Source organism: Equus caballus, chromosome 18 (assembly GCF_041296265.1).
Source record: "Equus caballus isolate H_3958 breed thoroughbred chromosome 18, TB-T2T, whole genome shotgun sequence".
Classification (NCBI taxonomy): domain Eukaryota; kingdom Metazoa; phylum Chordata; class Mammalia; order Perissodactyla; family Equidae; genus Equus; species Equus caballus.
The window spans coordinates 54,505,335-54,524,462 of record NC_091701.1 but is presented as its reverse complement, the minus strand read 5'-3'; the positions used below and the strand labels follow the sequence as shown (position 1 = coordinate 54,524,462).

The following is a 19,128-nucleotide window of genomic DNA, read 5'->3' as shown; positions in this document are numbered from 1 at the left end:
TACAAACTGGGGCAATGCATTGTAATAAGATTTGGTATGGGTGAGAAGTATGGGTTTCTTTTGAAATGTGAAACAATGAGGGCCTAGGGAAAGTAGGCAGATCATTTTTAGGAAAGCAGACATAGAGAAGTTGAAGATTTGGAAATTGGTTTTCTGGAAATTTATCCCTAAGTTCAGATGTCCCTTGGAAAGTCTTAGTGTACCTTCAGTAATACATACACGTCTTTGAGCCCTGCTGCCTGGAAGGAGTGTCTGCCTCCTGCGTAGCTCCTGTCCCCCCACAAGGCCAGAAGCCAACTTCTCTCTACTATCTAGGATTGCCCTTGGGTATGTTAGACTCTTCTGAGTCCATGTCCAAAGGAGAATTAATTCCTTTCTCACACTAACGTCTACTTTTGGGGCTCTGTTTCCTGGCACATTATCTGCCCTTTTCCAGAATACTTGCCATTAGCAGTATTTGCTCTCTTCAGCAGAGGTCCTATCTCTCACCCACAGGTTAATTAAATCCAAATGTAAGAAATACATATGCAGTGGCTAAGGTAGGGTAGTAATGATAAAGGAGAGGTTCCTGACATCTGTGCCTTTCAAGTTACAAAAAAGGTAAACATTGTTTTTAATGTCTTTCAAACTCTGGATGATTATTTTAACATTACATGTGTAAAACATAAGTTGTATAGGCCAGGTGCAGCTGGCTAGCTTAATTTTGTTGTCTTTCACTTGAAGTAAAGACCAGAAGTCCATCTTGCTGTTTTCTAGGATGTTAGTTACTGGTCTTTTGTGAGCAACTGCTGAGATAAGACAAACACTCCATAAGAAAATCTAAAGTCATACTTAAACATTTTCTTGGAAGGAACAATTTGCAGAAATTTGTCTCTACCTAGAAGATGTGAACCTTTACATTATCACACAGAGCCCTTTGTCCTTTGAGTTGCTGCTCCATTTATAGTCCCCATTTTGCATTTGTATAGCTGTCCCTTTCCCTTTAAGGAACAGTCTGATTATAAAACAGAATTTTGTTGCCAGCATTGAAGCAAGTCTTTCTATCTTTTGGTGTTCACATAAAAGTTTTAAACATATTAAGGCTGTTTTAGCCAACCTCATTCAGCATAAAATACAACCCTTATTTCCAACAATCTGTGTAATAGGGAAATCCTCCAAGTTTTTACATGGTCTAATAATGGGAGCTCTGCCCTCAAATAATGGTAGAGCAAAGTCTGCTTTCCCTTTTAACATCTTGCTCCTGGGATCACTGCCTTTTCCTAATGTAGTTGGTAACTTGGCCCTGTGCGCAGGTCGCACCCAATCTCACCTTGGGCACTCTATTACATAGTGGTCTCCTGTAATCATTTCTAAGTTTTGTGGACTGCTTTGTGAGTTTATCCTCCCAAACTACAACTATTTAGGTTGTTTCTTTACTCTTGCATTGTTATTCTGGTCTTCAGAATTTTCCCCGCTTCTTCCGTCACCTACAGATTGGCCTTGCACATTTAGACAAGTTCTTATGAACGTTGGTTTTGCTCTTTGGCCACTGGTAGGACTTTCTGCTTTTGAAAGCTTATGTCTGAAGACTGTTAAGGCGTCTCTACAGAGTATCCAACCATCTTACATTTTAGAATGAAATGAGTGTGATGACAGAAACAACTAATTGTCCACCAATATTCATTCTCTTCTTTTTCCTTATTGTAGATGCTCCAATTTTTAGCTGAGCATGTGGTGAAATAAAGAATATATTTCCCAGCTTCCCTGCTAGCTATGGCCATGTAACTTAAGTTCTGGCCTGTGGAATGTAAATAGAAGTTTCCTCTGAGATTTCTTAAAAGTTTCTTTAATGGGAGGCTCTCGCTCATCTCCCCATTCTTTTCCTTCTGTCTGATTAGCAGATGTGATAACTAGACTTTATTTTAAACCACGAAGGGGATGCTGTGTATTGAAGATGGCAAAACGACACAACAGAATGAGCCTGGGTTCCTAATCATCATGGTTCTGCACTGTCTACCTTTACGTGAGAAATAAACCTCTGAATCATTTAAGCCTTTGTTATTTTGAGTTTTCTGTCATTTATGGCTAAACCTAATCCTAACTGATACAGATATAAAAAAGTCAAGCTGTTTCCAAATAAGAAGAAAAACTATTAATCTTCACTCTGAGAATTTTGATGCTCAGATTCAGCACTGCCTTTTCGTCTGTCATCTGTGACTACCTATCCCTTCTATTATGGTAAAAAGCTTTGTTTTTCTCTTTTCACCAAGACTGCATTGCTGAACTTCTGTCCTTGAGACTGTTATACCTCTCATAGGTGGCAGTGTGCCAGAAGTTATGGGAGGCCACAGGATAAACTTAATCCTGGAGCATTGAAGATTTTAGAGAGAACCTTAGTTTTTATATTAAAAAATTATGGAATGGAAGGCAAAATTCACATGCATTTTTAAATATAAAACATTTCAAAAATTTTATAATGGAGTTGAACTGCATGAGGCTGTTTCTTTAGATCTTGCACAGTAACGAGTTCACTCTTCTGCCTCTCCTTTGCCCTAGGGATACTTAGATGGGAACTTCAGCAACACTGCTTACTTGATTAGAGCTGAGGGATTCCTGGCAGCAGAGTGAATAAAGCTCATGGCCCACCAGCTAGAAAGGTAAGAGATTTTAAGCTTTTAATGGAAAAGTGGTCTTTTTATTTTGTGGTTGTCTCTCAAATATGACTGAATTCAATAGATGTTTCCAGACTGTAGTCCTCAGAATGCTACTGTCCTACGGTATTGATAGTGTTTAGGGGGAAAAAAGTTCTGAGGTTCAGCAAATATGGAAATGTCCTTCTGGAGCTACAGTGCATATCAGCATCTAAAAGCACACTGAAGACTTATGTGAAAGTATTAAATTTTGTTTAACCTGGAAGCTCCTAAATTTACCTGGTTAGGGAATCCTCTATAGCAAAGAGTCCCTATGTGAAAGTCCCAGTTCTCTAGGATTTTATAAGGATAGTAACAGAAGGTATCCTTGAGGTATTTTCTGTATTGCAAAAATATTTTGGACAGAAAGTATTCCTCCCTCTAAGGCTGTACAAGCTAACTGAAGTGTCAAATTTATTTGCTTTTGGATTGAATTGCATCAAGTAAGTATAGTACCATGATTATTTTGTGCTGATCAGAAACATTAATAGAAAGTTATATAGCGCCTCAAATGTACCTTTATTGAACATCTACTATGTGCTAGCCACATTGTACTGATGTTAAAGATAACGAAGTACAATGGTTTCTGGTCTCAGGCCATTTACAGTTTGGGGATACAGCTTCTAAAACTGGAAGGAAGATACTGATTTAGTAAATGTGGTGTGGCATATAAAATCTTTCAAAACATGGTGGTCTAGTGATAGACTTTGTCAGATATATCAAGATACACAGGCAAATTGGCCTATGCTGTTGTACCTGAATCTGGAGGTTTAGATCAAGAGAAACTATGTGTAAATGTACAGTTACTCAAATAATGACAAAGTTTTGGAAAATAATTTAAATGTACATATCTATTTGAAAAAGTAAGAATTTTTAAGCAGGTTTAATGAGGAAAGGGTGGCAGCACTTGTAATTTTTTCTTACACACTGATATATACATTAAATAACTTTGAGCTACTTGATGCTTAAATGTTCAAGTCCACTGATTTGGTTAGAAGTATTTTCCATAAAATGTAAATTCCAGAAGGACAGTATCATTGTACCTCGGATCTAGCACAATTCCTACCTTCTTGCACATACTCAATAAGTGTTTATTGACTGAATGACTAAGTAAATAAGAGATCTGAGTTTCAGGATAGGAGGATAGTGGACGGAGGGAGATCAGAGGTAAGTCTGATTAGTATTAACTAAGAGGTAGGCAAGTAGAAAGTGAGAGCGTTCTGCTGAGAGAGGGAGCTGACTAAAAGCTTGTATAAGTAGATCCAAGAGATCAAGGGGTAGCTTCTTAGCTTGGAGTACGAGACACGGGTCAGTCTCTCCAGGGGTCTGGAGACAGTGTTGCGGATTTGAGGCCTTATCCTAAGAACATTATTTTCATAACTGGTTCTTTCCTCTCTTTTTGACTGGCACTGAATGGTTTGAGTGCAAACCATCATTTTCTTTCCTGGACTTAGCAGTAGCTTGTACTGGTTTTCTTCTGCATAGCGTTGCCCTCTTTAATCCATCCTCCACGCTTCTGTTAGTGATCTTGCAAAAATGCTCCTTTGATTGTGCAATCCACCTAATTAAAATCTTGCCATTTTTTGTGGTAGCATTAGGCAAACTTTTTCTTTAAAGGGCTGGATAGTAAATATTTTAGGCTTTGTGTGGGCCACATATGGTCTCTGTTGCTGCTGCTGCTTCTTCTCCTCCCCTCCACAGCCATTTAAAAATGTGAAAAACTTTCTTAGCTCAACATTTTGGAGCAGCGCCACAGTTTGTAAACTCAGGGTGGGAGTGAGATGGGGGAGGGTGGAATCCAAACTCCTTGCCAGAGTTTTAAAGGCCTCTCCAGATTTGCTTCTCTCTCTGACCTCACCTCTCTTCCTTTCCAACTTTGTATCCCATGATTCATCCATCAGAAGTTCTTAGGGATCCCTCAGTGTACTTTGCTTTATTGTGCTTCTGGATGCTGTCTCCTCTGCCCAGAGCATCATCCTTAGCTGACTGATGCCTCTTCCTTTAAGAATACTAAGCTCAGGCATTATTCCTTCAGTAGCCTTCCTAGACCCTCTCTCCAGGGTTGCTAGGTACTTGTCTTAGTTAGGGGATAGAAACTTAATCAGATAAAGTTTAAAAAAAAAATCTCGTACTCAGCATACAGAAGACTCACGTGATGCAGCCACAGAAAGCTTAGTTAGGCACCACAGAAGCTACTTTCCTTCCTCTTGACTGTATGGTTTCTCATCTCTTGTTTTTTTGTACGTACTCAATTCTGGCTTTCATTAATTTATTATCAGTATAAACATGACAGAAAATATCCACCAGTCCTGAGTATGATTTTGAATCTCTAGTGCCCACCTCTATTTGGCTGATGATTTTTCATTTTACAGATTTCCTAAGGAAGTAATCTGGTTGGCTTAACTTGGTCAGGTGTCTCTCTCGATTCACCTGAGGCAGATATGTCAGGGTCATGGATATATAGGATTGCCCTTTCCTGGCAGTCAGGCTTTCTAAGAGGGGAGTATGGGTGCTGAGGAGAGATGACCGGCTCCAGTATACTCCTTATTCCTCTGTGTTCCCATTGTGCCTGTTATATCTTTATTATTTTATGTATATCACTGAATTAGTATTGTTATTTTCACTTACTTGTCTTTCTTGCTAATCTGATTTTGAGGGCAGGGACCACTATATCTTATTCTTAATATGATGTCAGGTACAAAATAGGCAATAAAATGTTTTCCAAATAATTTCCATGAAATAAATTATTTCTACTAGAAATGTTTGGGAATGCTGTAAATTGTATGTAACATTAACATTTAGTATTATCCGTATCTTAGAAATCTGCTTTGAAACTTGAGTACCTGCTTTAAAGGTAAGAGATTACAACATTTATAGTTCTATAACGAATTAATTAGAAGACAGCTTCACATCTTAGAATCTAGAGATATCCCTGACTTTTTTTTGATGAGGAAGATTGGCCCTGAGCTAACATTTGTTGCCAGTCTTCTTCTTTCTCCTTGAGGATGATTGTCACTGAGCTAACATCTGTCACTTTCTGGCCAAATCCTTAAGTAAGTATTTCTTTACTTTCTTACACAAGATCTTCAAGGCCCAGCTGTACTTTCCCCGCCCCAGCGGGGAATTGGAATCAGACAATTCTTGAAAGAACCCAGGTTTCTTTTGGTAGAGAACGGTATTTAGGCATCACCATCTGGGTGCTAAATGGGCTTATTGCTATTGGGGTATAAGTGTTCCCAGGCCCTCTCAGTGGACACACCTAGGGAAATATATGAACACATATGCGTATGTGTCTTTATATCTATATTGAAAGTCATGAGGGGCTGGCCCCGTGGCCGAGTGGTTAAGTTCGCGCCCTCTGCTGCAGGTGGCCCAGTGTTTCATTGGTTCGAATCCTGGGCGCGGACATGGCACTGCTCGTCAAGCACGCTGAGGCAGTGTCCCGCGTGCCACAACTGGAAGGACCTACAACGAAGAATATACAACTATGTACTGGGGGGCTTTGGGGAGAAAAAGGAAAAAAATAAAATCTTTAAAAAAAAAAAAAGAAAGTCATGAGTTCACACTAATAACTCCAAATCTTGTCTAATACCAGGGTTCATTCTCTATAATTACTTTCACCTATAGTGTAAATTTACCTTCACCCACCACATTCTTGAAATATTTACTTGTTCTGTCAATCCCTGTGTGTGTATCTAATGAATTGCTTGTGGCCACTAGGCCCTCTCCTCCTCCTCAAGTAGATGTCCTCCTGCTTAGGCTCTGATATCCTATGCTAGACTGGTACCATCTCTATCCCTTACCTCACGTGGATGCCTCCTCACCCTGCTTGGGCATTGACATTCCACATCAGGCCACCTCCCCCCTCCACACATAGACTTTCCTCACCCAACTCAGACTCACCTCCAGCCCAACCCCTCTCCTCACCATGGACACCTTTCTCACCTGCCCAGGCTCTGACACTCTCCACTGGTCTGCCCACTCCCCACTCCACCACCCCATAGCCTGTGTAAGCTGCCTCCCATGAAAACACCCTTATATATACATAAGGATGTCTTTTTTTTTCTGGAAGCTGGGCTTTTATATTAATTTTAAGTTATAAGAAATGATTTGCTAGTTAATTTCTCCCATTTTCTTCTATTCATCTTTTTTTAAGGGTTCTTCTTTATTATTTGCTTATTGGCATGTTGTATCATGTGTGATTTTATTTGATAATGGGTCTGTTGAATAACTTTAGAAGTCCCAAAAGAGTCTTTCTATACTATTTTTGGAAAAAGTGGGTTTACATAAAATTTCTCTATAATTGGTAGGCATAGAATGACAATGCATAATAGTTGATATGCATAATATAGCAAGGCATACCAGCTGGTAGGCACAATATAGCAGTAGGAATGTCCCATTTTTTTTCTTTTCTTTTTTTTTTTGGTGAGGAAGATTTGCCCTGAGCTAACATCTGTTGGCAATCTTCCTCTTTTTTTTTTCAGCTTGAGGAAGATTAGCCCTGAGCTAACGTCTGTGCCAATCTTCCTCTATTTTTTTGTATGTGGGATGCCTCCACAGCATGGCAGATGAGTGGAGTAGGTCTGCACCTGGGATCCGAACCTGCAAACCCGGGCCACTGAAGCAGAACGCATGGAACTTTAACTGCTTGGCCACGGGGCCAACCCCATGTTGTCCCATTTTTTAACTTGAGTAAGTCATTTCACCCTTTGGGACCTCATTTGTAGGTTGAGTAGTTAGCATTAGATCAGGCACACAATGAGGTACATGATCAGAAATTCGTGTCATAAGAAAGAGCTTGTGATGTATATTCAAGAGGAAGAATTTTGAACAAACATCTTATTTTTTTAAGAATGGGAAAAGGAAGCATTTTATAGTTAACTACGGATGACCATTATGTATATGAAAAAGTTTAGCCTCAAGAGTATGTCAAGATATGCAACTTTAAAATTAGTTTTTTTCATTAATCTGATAAAAATTTTAAGAAATAATTTTCACTGTTGGTGTGGATACTGAGAAATGAGTTCTTTCTGTACACTGCTGATAAAGTAGAAATCAATACTATGTATTGGAGGGCAGTTTAGCAATATAAATCAAAAGCCTTAAAAATATGGCTTCACTTTGACATAGCAATTTCACTTCTAGAAATTAATCCTGTGGAAATTATAACAGATATTGCACAAAGGTTTGTCATTAAGGATATTCATTGATGATAAAAATTCACTAATAGAGAGCCAGCCCTGATGGCATAGCAATTAAAGTTTGGGACGCTCCAGTTCGGCAGCCCAAGTTTGGTTCCCAGGGGTGGAACCATACCACTTGTCTATCAGTAGCCATGCTGTGGTGGCTTCTCCCATAGAAGAACTAGAAAGACTTGACAACTACAATATACAAGTATTACTGGGGCTTGGCAAGGGGAAAAAAAAAAGGAAAAACCAGAGGAAGATTGGCAACAGATGTTAGCTCAAGGCAAATCTTTCCCAGAAGAAAAATATGACATGTAATATTTAGTGATATTGCTATTTAATGATGTGGTAGAATTTAGATAATTGCATTTGAAAGGAAGTTGTTATACTGTTTTTATAGTTTTTAAAGTTATGTAGCTCTATACATTGATAAGACTGGAATATGTACTCTGGAATGTTAAATAGTTATCTCTGAATAGTGGCATTTTGGATGACTGCTATTTTGTTGTTTTGCTGTTCCATGTTTTTCTAGCAGCTAATTTAAAGTTCCTTACAATGTCTTAGTTCAGTAGGTGTAATTTAGTTCATATTATCAAGAAATAACAATGACCTCCTTCTGAACCCCAGTTAAAACTTCCGCTTTAACGATTTTTTAGAATTATGTAAGATTGATCATTTGTATGGGATACCTAACAGTAAAAATTGCTCTGGTAGTGTTCTAACAAACCAAATTCAAAGTATACCTTTAACCAAGATTGGGGTTCTAAAATAAAATGCCTTATAGCAATGAAATAGAAAATGTGAGCAGCATATACATGTTTATATGTGGAATTGTCTTAGAAAACTGGAAAGAGGGTCTCTGAGCTAGATGCTTGATTTGCTAGTGTAAGTTCCCTCACTCTCCTGGAAGCTTCTTGAGAGCGGGTATCTATCTTAATTCACCACTGCATCCCTAGCATCTGGCATAGTGCCAAGCACGAAGTAGACACTCAAATATCTGTTGCTTGAAAGAAGAAAAGGGGAGACTTTGATACTAGATCATGAGAGCAAGGAAGATAAAGAAGTGTTAGAAGAAGAGTTGAGAGAGAGTAGAGAAACCAAAGAAGCTGACTTCTTTTAAATTTTGTCTGGAACCCTCCTGTGTACTCTTTGTGAGAGTGATTTTCCAACCTATACTGGTAGGAAGATCTCTCCACCAGAGAGTGGTGTGGTATATTAACAGTTCTCTATCTGCAGTCATTGACTTCCCCAATTTATAGTTGAACAAAGCCTCCTTTCCCTGTGAGCGTAATTCCAACCTTGTTGTAAAAGGGAGATAACCCTGCGTTTAGAGGCTTGAGATTCCGTCAGATTCACAAAGAGTTAGTATTTAAGCCTCCCAGAGGAATTATCATCATTTATGTCTCAAGGTCCTTCAACTGTTATAATTACAGCTACCTCAGCTAAGGTATTAGAAAATAGTAATAAGGAATGGGAATTTCTATTGGTTGACTAGGAAACAGGCTTATGTGTAGGTAAGGAATGTCTTTTGTAGAGGAACGGGACAGTTGTAGGAGTGGGGGAGTGGGAAAAGTGAGAGAGAAGGGTACCAAGGGTTAACTCCCTCAGAAAGCATTTCTAGAACTATTGGATTGGTTTCTGCACTACCTCTATATTGTTGTAGTATTTTAACTCTTATTCTTACCAAAAGAATTGAAATTATATTTCTGTGTTCCTCTTTCTTCTGCTAGACTGAAAGTTTCTCCAGTACATGGACTGTTTGTTTTTTCATCTTTGTATCTTGGCATATATTTGGTGTTTAAATGTTTCTTGGACTTAACTGAGTTCAAATATTGCTTTGATTTTTCCAAGCAAAATGAAGTGCGTTTTCTTATTACTTTTAGAAGAGTTTTTTGAGTTAAAGTGAACCAAACTTTTTTGACTTGTTCATATCATGCATCTGTTTATTCATTCCTTAATATTTAATAAGTAAATTATACTATGAGCTAGGCACTGTTTTAGGTAGTTAACCCAAAGATAAGATCCTTGCCCTCATTGAGCTCACATTCTGCTGGTAATGACAGAAGCATAACTTTCATAGGTTTACTTTGGATTATTCTAGTGTTCTTTTCCCTCCTCTCACAGACAGCATGGTAAAGTTGGATGTCAATGGAAAAATGGAATCCTACCAGGTAACAAGTTTTGCCTGGGGCCAAGGAAAATACTTTGTTCTTCCTTTCTCCTATACCAGATCACCCTTGACTGCAGGACTCAGAACTGTGGTTATTTACACATTTCCCCACAGGAATTATCTGTTTTTTTCTGAGCAAGACATTCTTCACATATTTATCAGCAAAATTATGAAAAAGAAAATTTTTCCCTATGCACCATTGGCTTATTTGGATTAGTGTATAGTTACTTCATTCACCACTAGTGGGGGTTCAGTGAATGTAAGATGAAGTATTAGCAGAGTTTTAAAAATGGGCCACTGGCCTGGATAGTTTTGGAATGTTGTACTTGTCCTTAAGCTGATATTCAATAAGTTACAACGTTAGGGAAGAGGGAGTTGTTTATATAGATCAACTGCATTATGGGACAGATAGATTTTAATGAATTCGGCAGAGAATCGGACCACTAGTGACTACATTTAAAAAAATTAAAAGCTTTCTGAACAGATATTTTGAAATACTAATTATCATCTTTCTCATTAGGCTTAATAAGTTAGTCTTTTAATGGCTGCTCTTCAGCCACAGACTATGGGCTGAATTAAATGTTTCTTCTTTACCATTTTTGTGGTGGAGTTAGATATATTAATACCTATCTTTAAGGCATTTGTATGGGTATTTGTTTTCAGGAGCAGTACTCTATCTATTAGAAAGATTCTTAATAGTGACTGGGTTTTTGGATGACAGTAGTGTTACAGAAAGTGTAATTATTTGAGTGTTTTTATTTTCTACTGTTTCAAGAAATGTTTCAAAACTATTTTTAACAGCGTGAAACAACTTTGTTTTTCAGTATCCTTGCAATGAAAAAGAGGACGTGATAAGTTGTTCGACTTATGAAATTCAAGTTACGTGTGAATTCTGCCAGGTATGTATGCAATATTTGGTATTTCTAGCTATTTTTCATAGTTTAGATTATAAAAATTTTCCCAGGTTGTTTCCAGATAAATATTTCAGTGTTTTTTTTCCATAGATAAGAAGACACTTATCTAGTATGTGGTTTAGCTGATACTCCTATTGCATTTTTAAATTAACAAATAGAGCATCAAAATACACTTAACTGTGACAAACATAAACATATTTTAGGGTTTTGGTTTCCCCTAAAATGAGTTCCAAATAATTCTGACTAGTATTGATGTTGCTGTTCTGTGAGATCACATGTTGCATGAAAAAAAGGTTCAAATAAGAAATGGCTGAGGCAAAAAATGCCATGTTCTAGGTGCTCTGGTAATCATTTCACTTGAACATGTGAAAGGCTCTGAAAAGTCCTACAAAATAAAGTACTCCAGCATTTCCTAAATTTCTTTGGCCACATACCTTTTTTCTATAATAGCCATTGTCATCCCTGTTGAAAATGCTTTGGGAAACATTGCTCTGAAGGGTTAACAGGCTAATGTTGGGAAAGCAACAGTGTTACAGAATTTTTAGTCAAATCCAATATGCTTGTATATAATTTCTAGAAAGAAGGCCAAAATAAAGTTAAAATTTACAAGTTGATGGCAGGAATGATTGGGAACTTAAAGTCTAACTCAAAAAGTAGAAAAAATAGTTCTTGACTAAAAAATGTCTTTTTGTAGTTGTTCTGTTCAAATCAGGATCCAAAAAGGTCCGCATATTGCGTTTGGTTAGTAAAACCTCTTTTAATCTAAAATAATTCCCCTACCTCCTCTCTTTTATTCCCCATGATGTTTATTTGTTGAAGAGACCAGGTTTTTTGTCCTGTAAAATCTGGCTGATTGCGTTCTGGTAGTGTTGTTTGACGTATTTTTCTATCTCCTGTGTTTCCTGTAGTTGGATCTAAAGAGACTGGATTAGATTCAGGTTTTATTTTTTACTCCCCAAGAATACTTCATGTGCTGTCTGTTGCATCATATCAGGAGGAACAAAATGTCTATTTGTCCCTCTTTTAGTGATGTTAATTTAAGACTGACCTGGGAGTTCGGGGTGGTGTCAGCCTGATCCAACCATTATAAAGTTCCATCACCTTTTCTCCTGATGGTTTTATCAGACATTGATAGTTACCTAGATCCATTATTTCATTGGAGGTTAAAGTAGTGATTTTCTAATTATTTCATTCTTTCTGCACTTAGGCTGTTGAATAGGAAAGATTTAGCCTGATAGACCAGAGTTCTCAACCTTTTTTTCTGTAGTGTAAAATCTGCATGTTACATTTATTTGTCTGCTCATAATAAGAAGATGGCAGATAGGGTTAAAATGTCAGTAAAAGTATTTTATTTCACATTCAAATAGAAAAGGTAATAAGCTTAGTGAAAAATCAAATAATACTACATTTTTATTTATTCTTTATTTAAAAATCTGTACTGTAAAACATTTAGCCATCTTTTAATATTTTATTATAGGCAATACAAGGACCTGTGGAATATGAGTGATGACAAACCCTTTCTATGCACTGCCCCTGGATGTGGCCAGGTAATAGATAAATTACTTTAAATCATTTTGTATATTCACATTTATTAGAAACACTGACAATTTATGTTATCATTAAAAGGATTCTCTTACAATGTTCTGTACAGTTTTGGAGTTAGAATGAAAATAACCCAGAAAAATTTGGGGAAATAATTCTTTTTCCTCAATAGTGTATCTGAGTTTTGAAAAACACAATCTAATATGGAAAAAAAAAATGTCTTTTAATGGAAAGATGGAAAACCTGGACAAATTCAGGGTTTAAAAGCATTTTCATTTGACCTTTATTGGTTGAAAATCACTGTAAACTGCCTAATTGGAAATCAAATATACATTATCTTGTATGAAAATTATTTACTTGCTGAACTCTTATGAAATTTAACTAATATTTACCTCCGAGAATATTACTAATATATTAGTGTTCTTGAGTCTAACATGTTTAATACAGAGCATGTGTGGAAACATTTTCAGAAAATAATGTTTCAGTGTTATTTCAGAAAATAATATTTCAGCATTTTTTAATAGGCCATTAAATTATTAATCATTGCTATTATCATTAGTCTAGTCTTAAACTAACTATAGACATTAAGGAATGAAAGAATAAATTTAATGTGTAGTGAAATTACAGAGAATGTAAATATACAACTATAAATCATAAATAAGCATTAAAGTGTTTCTTTGGTTCTTGTTTGTTTCCTTTAGTTGATATTTTAAATTGAGGTATAATTGGTATACAATAAACTGCACATACTTATAGTGTATAGTTTGATGCATGTTAACATGTATATATCCAGAAAACCTCACCACAATTAAGATAGCGAATGTATTCATCACCCCAAAAGTTGCCTCATTCCCATTTGTTATCCCACCCTCTTACCTCTCCCGCCCCTGTTAACCATTGGTCTGCCTTCTATCCCTATAGATTATTTTGCATTTTCTAGAGTTTTATATAGATGGAATATACAGTGTATACTTTTGTCTGACTTCTTTCATTCCACATAATTAATGTATAATTTCTCCATGTTATATGATCAGTAGTTAATTCCTTTTCCTTGAGGGAGTAGTATTTCTTCATTCTACAATTATAAACATTTGGCTTATTTCCAGTTTTTAGTTATTACAAATAAAGCCGATGTGAATATTTGTGTATAAGTCTTTGTATGGATGCATGCTTTCTCCTCTCTTGGGTAAATACCTAGGAGTATGATAGTGGGAACATATAATATTTATATATTTACTTTTCAGGAAATTGCCAAACTGCTTTCCAAAACAGATGTACCACTTAACATTCACATGAACAGTGTATAAGAGGTCTTGTTGTGCCATGTCCTTGCTGACGTTTGGTGTTGTCAGTCCTTGACTTTTAGCCATGTTCATTGTGTGTATACTGATAGGTAATGTGGTTTGAATTTACATTTCTTTGAGTAATGAAAAAATGAGCACTTTCATTTGTATACCATATTTTTTGTGAAATATCTTTTCAAATCTTTTGCCTGTTTTAAAAATTGGGTTGTCTTTTAATTATTGAGTTGTATGAGTTCTTTATGTATCCTGGATACCACTCCATTGTCAAGTATTTTCTTCCAGTTTGTGGTTTGCATCTTAATTTTCATAATAATATCTTTTGATGAACAGGTGTTTCTAATTTTAACAAAGTCTAATGTGTTAATTTTTTTGTCTTCTATGGTTTTGCTTTCTGTGACTTATCTAAAAGCTTTGCCTACCCTTAAGTCACAAAGATATTCTCCTTTTTTCTCTGAAAGTTTGATTATACATTTAGGTCTCTGTGCATCTTGAAATAATTTTTGTATATGGTGTGAGGTAGGAGTTGAAGCTCACTTTTTTCCATATGGGTTTTCATATGTTCCAGCATCATTTGTTTAAAAGATTTTTTTTTCCTCCATTAAATTACTTTAGCTCCTTTATTGAAAATCAAATGACTGTATATGTCTAGGTCTGTTTCTGAGCTTTCTGTTCTGTTCCTTTCATCAGTCTTTGAATTTTTATGCCAGTACCACACTGTCTTGATTACTTTAACTTTACAGTAAGCCCTCCAGTCAGGTAGGGTAAGTTTTCTAATTTAGTTCTCCCTTTTCAAGATTGTTTTGGATAGCCTTTTAATTTTAGTCATTCTGGGGAGGGTGTAGTGGTATCTCATTATGATCTTGATTTACATGGTATCTAATGATGTTGATCAGGGTAAAGATAGGAGTTACTGGGGTTGGTGCTATTTTAGATAGGTTGGTCAGGGAATGCCTCTCTGATAAGGTGACATTTGAATAAAGACATGAAAATTTGGGAGCAAACCCTTGGGGGAAGTTTTCCAGACTGAAGGAACAGCAAATATAAAGGCTCTAGGGAGGGAATGGATTTGGTGTGTTTAAAAACAGAAAGACGGGGCCGGCCCTGTGGCCGAGTGGTTAAGTTCGCGCACTCTGCTTTGGCGGCTCAGGGTTTTGCCAGTTCAAATCCTGGGCGCAGACATGGCACCGCTCACCAGGCCATGTTGAGGCGGCATCCGACATGCCACAACTAGAAAGACTCACAACTAAAAAGATGCAACTATGTACTAGGGGGATTTGGGGAGAAAAAGCAATTAAATTTAAAAAAACAAAACAAAACAGGAAGACACCTATTGTGGCTGGATCATATAGTGATCAATGAGGATAAGGGTAAGATATGTGGTCAGAAAGGTAGAAGAAAAGAATCCATACCCTGTAGAGCTTTGTAGACTGATAAGGTGTTTGGGGTTTATTCACAGAGTGGTGAAAAGCGCTTGCTGAGCTAAGAGTGGAAGCAGGGAGAGTAGAAACTGACAGCAGTCCGGTGAGAGATAATGGTGGCTTTACTAGGTGGTAACAGTGGACATACAGAGAAATAGAGTGATTTGACATATATTTTGAAGATATATTTGATACACCTTTTTCTGTAAATTCAAGAAAGCTAAAAACTACAATTCTCAAAATCCTTTGCAACCAGAATTCTCGATATGATTTTAGGTTCCACCAACCAGATTTACTCATTCTGGTAAATCACATTTACTCCTTGGATTTGGTACAGAGTTCAGTGGAGAGAGAAGGGTATTTCTCAAGTCATCCATTTTGCCAGAGTGGACTGAACAGACACAACATGATTCTGTAATCCCTGCATTACAGCTAATATAAAATGTTTCTAGAGCCAGCCCTTGGACAATGACAAGTTTTGCCATGTTGTTCTAGGACTCATTCTTGGAAACTCAGTCTCAAACAGGCCCCTAATTGCTTGTCAACCTTCTTTTCTGCTTAAAAACTAGAATAGTTTCTGTTGTCTTATGGTTGACTCCTTACTAATACGCATGCCATTTTTAATAAAAAGCATTATATTTAAATTTACTTAAACGGGATAAAAAGAAACTTATTGCTGAGTGTCAGAGTATATGTGTGTATGTGTGTTATAAGAGAGATTGTTTTTTAAAAGACTTCTCTAGTATTAAAAACTTATGAAAAATATTAAAAAATTAGAATTGTTTTTTAGACTCCCTATTGTGAGAAGGATTAACATTCATACTTCCTCATACCTCTTCTTTCTCGTCTCTTGATATCTGATAATTATTCTGTTAACTTTGACACTGTCAAAGTTTGTTATCCATTTTGTTTAATAACCTGTAATTCCCATATTTGCTTAGTTTTACTTCTATATTTAAGTCGTATGGATAAAGTAGGGTGAGAACTAAGCTTTAAGGCACTCCAGTGTTTAAAAGTCAGAAGGAGGGGGAGGGTGTAGCATAGGAGGCTGAGACAATGAAGAAAATTGTGTCCTGAAGTCAAATAGCAAAAGCATTTCAAAGTAGAGGGAACAATGTAGTCTTGGAGATGATAGGATAAGGTGAGGATTCAGTATTTACTATTGGATTTAGAAATAATGGAGATTATTAGACACGTTGATAAGAGTAGCTTCAGTGAAGGAGCAGTGACAACCATGTTATTAGAGTAGTCTGAAGAGTAAGTGGGGAGAACCAGAAGCAGAGACATTATAAGATACCTCTTTCTCAGAGTATAGCTTAAAGGGAACAGTAAAATATTGCTGGCGGAAGATTGAAGATGGAGCTTTTTTATTTGTTTTGTGTTTTAAGGTGGGGACGTCACAGCATATTTCACATTTCAGAGAGGGGGACTGTTACAGGAATGGGGTTCTTACGTAGATAAGAGAGAATGGGATCCAGTGCTCAAGTGAAGGGACTGGCCTTAGATAGGACCATGGACAGTCCATCCATAATAGCTGAGACTGAAAAGTGGGGAAGAGATGTAGAACATTTGGATAGAGAAAAGAAAGCTTATCAAAGCTTGACATACAAACATATTTCCTTTGATATAGTCACCACTAAAAAACGACATTTCTGGGGCTGGCCCAGTGGCATAGTGGTTAAGTTCGCATACTCTGCTTTGGCTGCCCAGGGTTTGCAGGTTTGGATCCCGGGCACAGACCTGACACCGCTTGTCAAGCTACGCTGTGGCAGCATCTCACATAAAACAGAGCAAGATTGGCACAGATGTTAGCCCAGCAACAATCTTCCTCAAGCAGAAAGAGGAAGATTGGTAACAGATGTTAGCTCAGAGCCAGTATTCCTCACAAGAACAAAAAAACCCTACATTTCCGTTTATCCTGCTGTGCAGAAGAAATTAGCTTACATGTGGTGGCCCATTGTTTTAAATAGCCTTAGGGATGGCAAATTTTTAGCTTCTTGTATTACTTAGGATGCAGGTTAAGACAAAGATTCAACCTAACAATAGATTGAACACTTTGTTTTTATGTAACAGCCGGTAAGTAGGAGTTCCAGAGCTGGCTGGCTCTGCTGTCCTCAACATGCGACTTCCATTAGTCCAGGATGGGCTGTTCCAGCTCCTGCCATCAAATCCTCACTCCAGCAATAAAGGAGGGAGAAGGGCAAGCAAAGCAGAGTACACACACCCCTGACGTGTTAGGAGCATAAACTGGAAGTAATGCAAATAATTTTCTTTCATTCCTTTTGGCTAGAACTCGATCACATGGCCACCTAAACTGCAAAGGAGCTAGAAAATGTGGTCTTTGTTCTGGGCAGCCAAATGCTCACCTAAAGTTCATTTCTTTTATTGAAGGAGAAGGGTTATAGATATTGAGGGATAGCAAGCAGTCTTTACCATAGTTTTCAGAGTTGATTTTGAATTTGGGGACCTGGCAAAAAGTCTTTTGGAGGCTGAGTCTGGTTAAGCTAGGGTAATACTTTTAAAGTTTGGAACAAAGTTACTAAAATGTGGAATTTAGTTAATAGTAATGTATCAGTGTTGGTTTCTTAGTTTTGATAAATGTACCAAATGTAAGGTGAGAGTAATCTAAGATGAGAACATTAGGGGGGACTGAAACTGAGAAAGGAGTATGTAGGAACTCTCTGTACTATCTTTGCAACTTTTCTGTAAATGTAAGGGTATTCCAAACTAAAAGTTTATTCAAAACAATAACAACAAAAAACTCTACCCCAAAAATACACACAGAATTACCTATGAACCACCAAATAGAACTTTCAAATATTTATCAAGTGTATACCATGTCTATTATTTATCTGTACCCCAACTTGTTTCAAAAGGGATTTGAGGAATTAAAGGTTCATATAATATCTGTCATAGTAATAAAAACAATTATAATGATAATGTTTTTTAACTTAGCCAGTCACTGTGCTAAGGAAGCTTACGTGGATTATGTCATTTAATCCTCGCAACAACCCTATGAAATGTGTGCTACTGGCCTCATTTTACAGGTGAGCAGTTGAACTTAAACATATGACTGAATTTCCCTGAGTCACAGAACCAGCAGGTATTGGAGATAAATTTGAACCCAAGCCTACTCTTGTATTACATGTATAATGCAACAGCTCTAAATTGAATGTTCAGACTTCAAGATATATTTGAATACGGGTCTTTGTATTTGTATATAAAAGTTTTTATTTCCTCTTAATTAAAAAAGCATCAGAAAATCTTGACAACTTTAAAAGGACAAAATAAAATCCATAGAGGACTTCTGTTAACATTTGGTGCATTTCCTAAATCCTTCCCACCTTTTATTTATTTATTTATTTTTTAGGACGATTAACCCTGAGCTGACTACTGCCAATCCTCCTCTTTTTGCTGAGGAAAACTGGCCCTGAGCTAACATCTGTGCCCATCTTCCTCTACTTTATATGTGGGATGCCTACCACAGCATGGCTTTTTGCCAGGCGGTGCCATGTCCGCACCCGGGATCTGAACTGGGGAACCCAGGGCCTCCGAGAAGTGGAATGTGCTCACTTAACCGCTGCACCACCAGGCCGGCCCCCTCCCACCTTTTATTTTTAAAACAAAATTGGGACCATATGCACATATAGTTTTGTAGTCTCTTTGTATGCAGATGATATTATATGTATCGCGAGCATTTTGTGTGTTAATTGAACACATGGGTTTAAGCTGCTATGTAGTATAGTATTGCCAGAACATGTCCCATAATTTATTTGCCCATTCCTCTATTATGAGCTTTTAAATTAATTCCAGTATTATAAGCAACATTTGTGCTGAATATCCATCTACATAATCCTTTATATGCTCTCTAATTAATTCCTCAAACATATTTTTAGAAATAGAATTACCCAGTCAAAATGTATAC

The 19,128-nt window shown here is 37.0% G+C and overlaps 1 protein-coding gene across 22 annotated transcripts in view; it reads left to right on the top strand.

Annotated features, from left to right (window-relative positions):
* Positions 1-19,128, top strand: part of ATF2 (activating transcription factor 2) — a 73,264-nt gene that overhangs the window by 9,717 nt on the left and 44,419 nt on the right. For 10 of the 22 annotated variants that reach the window (XM_070241261.1, XM_070241257.1, XM_070241244.1 and 7 more), the window contains 3 exons: positions 2,536-2,636; positions 10,850-10,924; positions 12,417-12,486. In XM_070241261.1, coding sequence (XP_070097362.1) covers positions 12,462-12,486 — 25 coding nt within the window. In that variant the 5' untranslated portion in view covers positions 2,536-2,636; positions 10,850-10,924; positions 12,417-12,461. Of the gene's footprint in view, positions 1-2,535; positions 2,637-5,488; positions 5,524-9,979; positions 10,027-10,849; positions 10,925-12,416; positions 12,487-19,128 lie in introns of all 22 variants that reach the window. The other 12 variants (XM_070241249.1, XM_070241262.1, XM_070241246.1 and 9 more) reach the window with 2 other exon arrangements.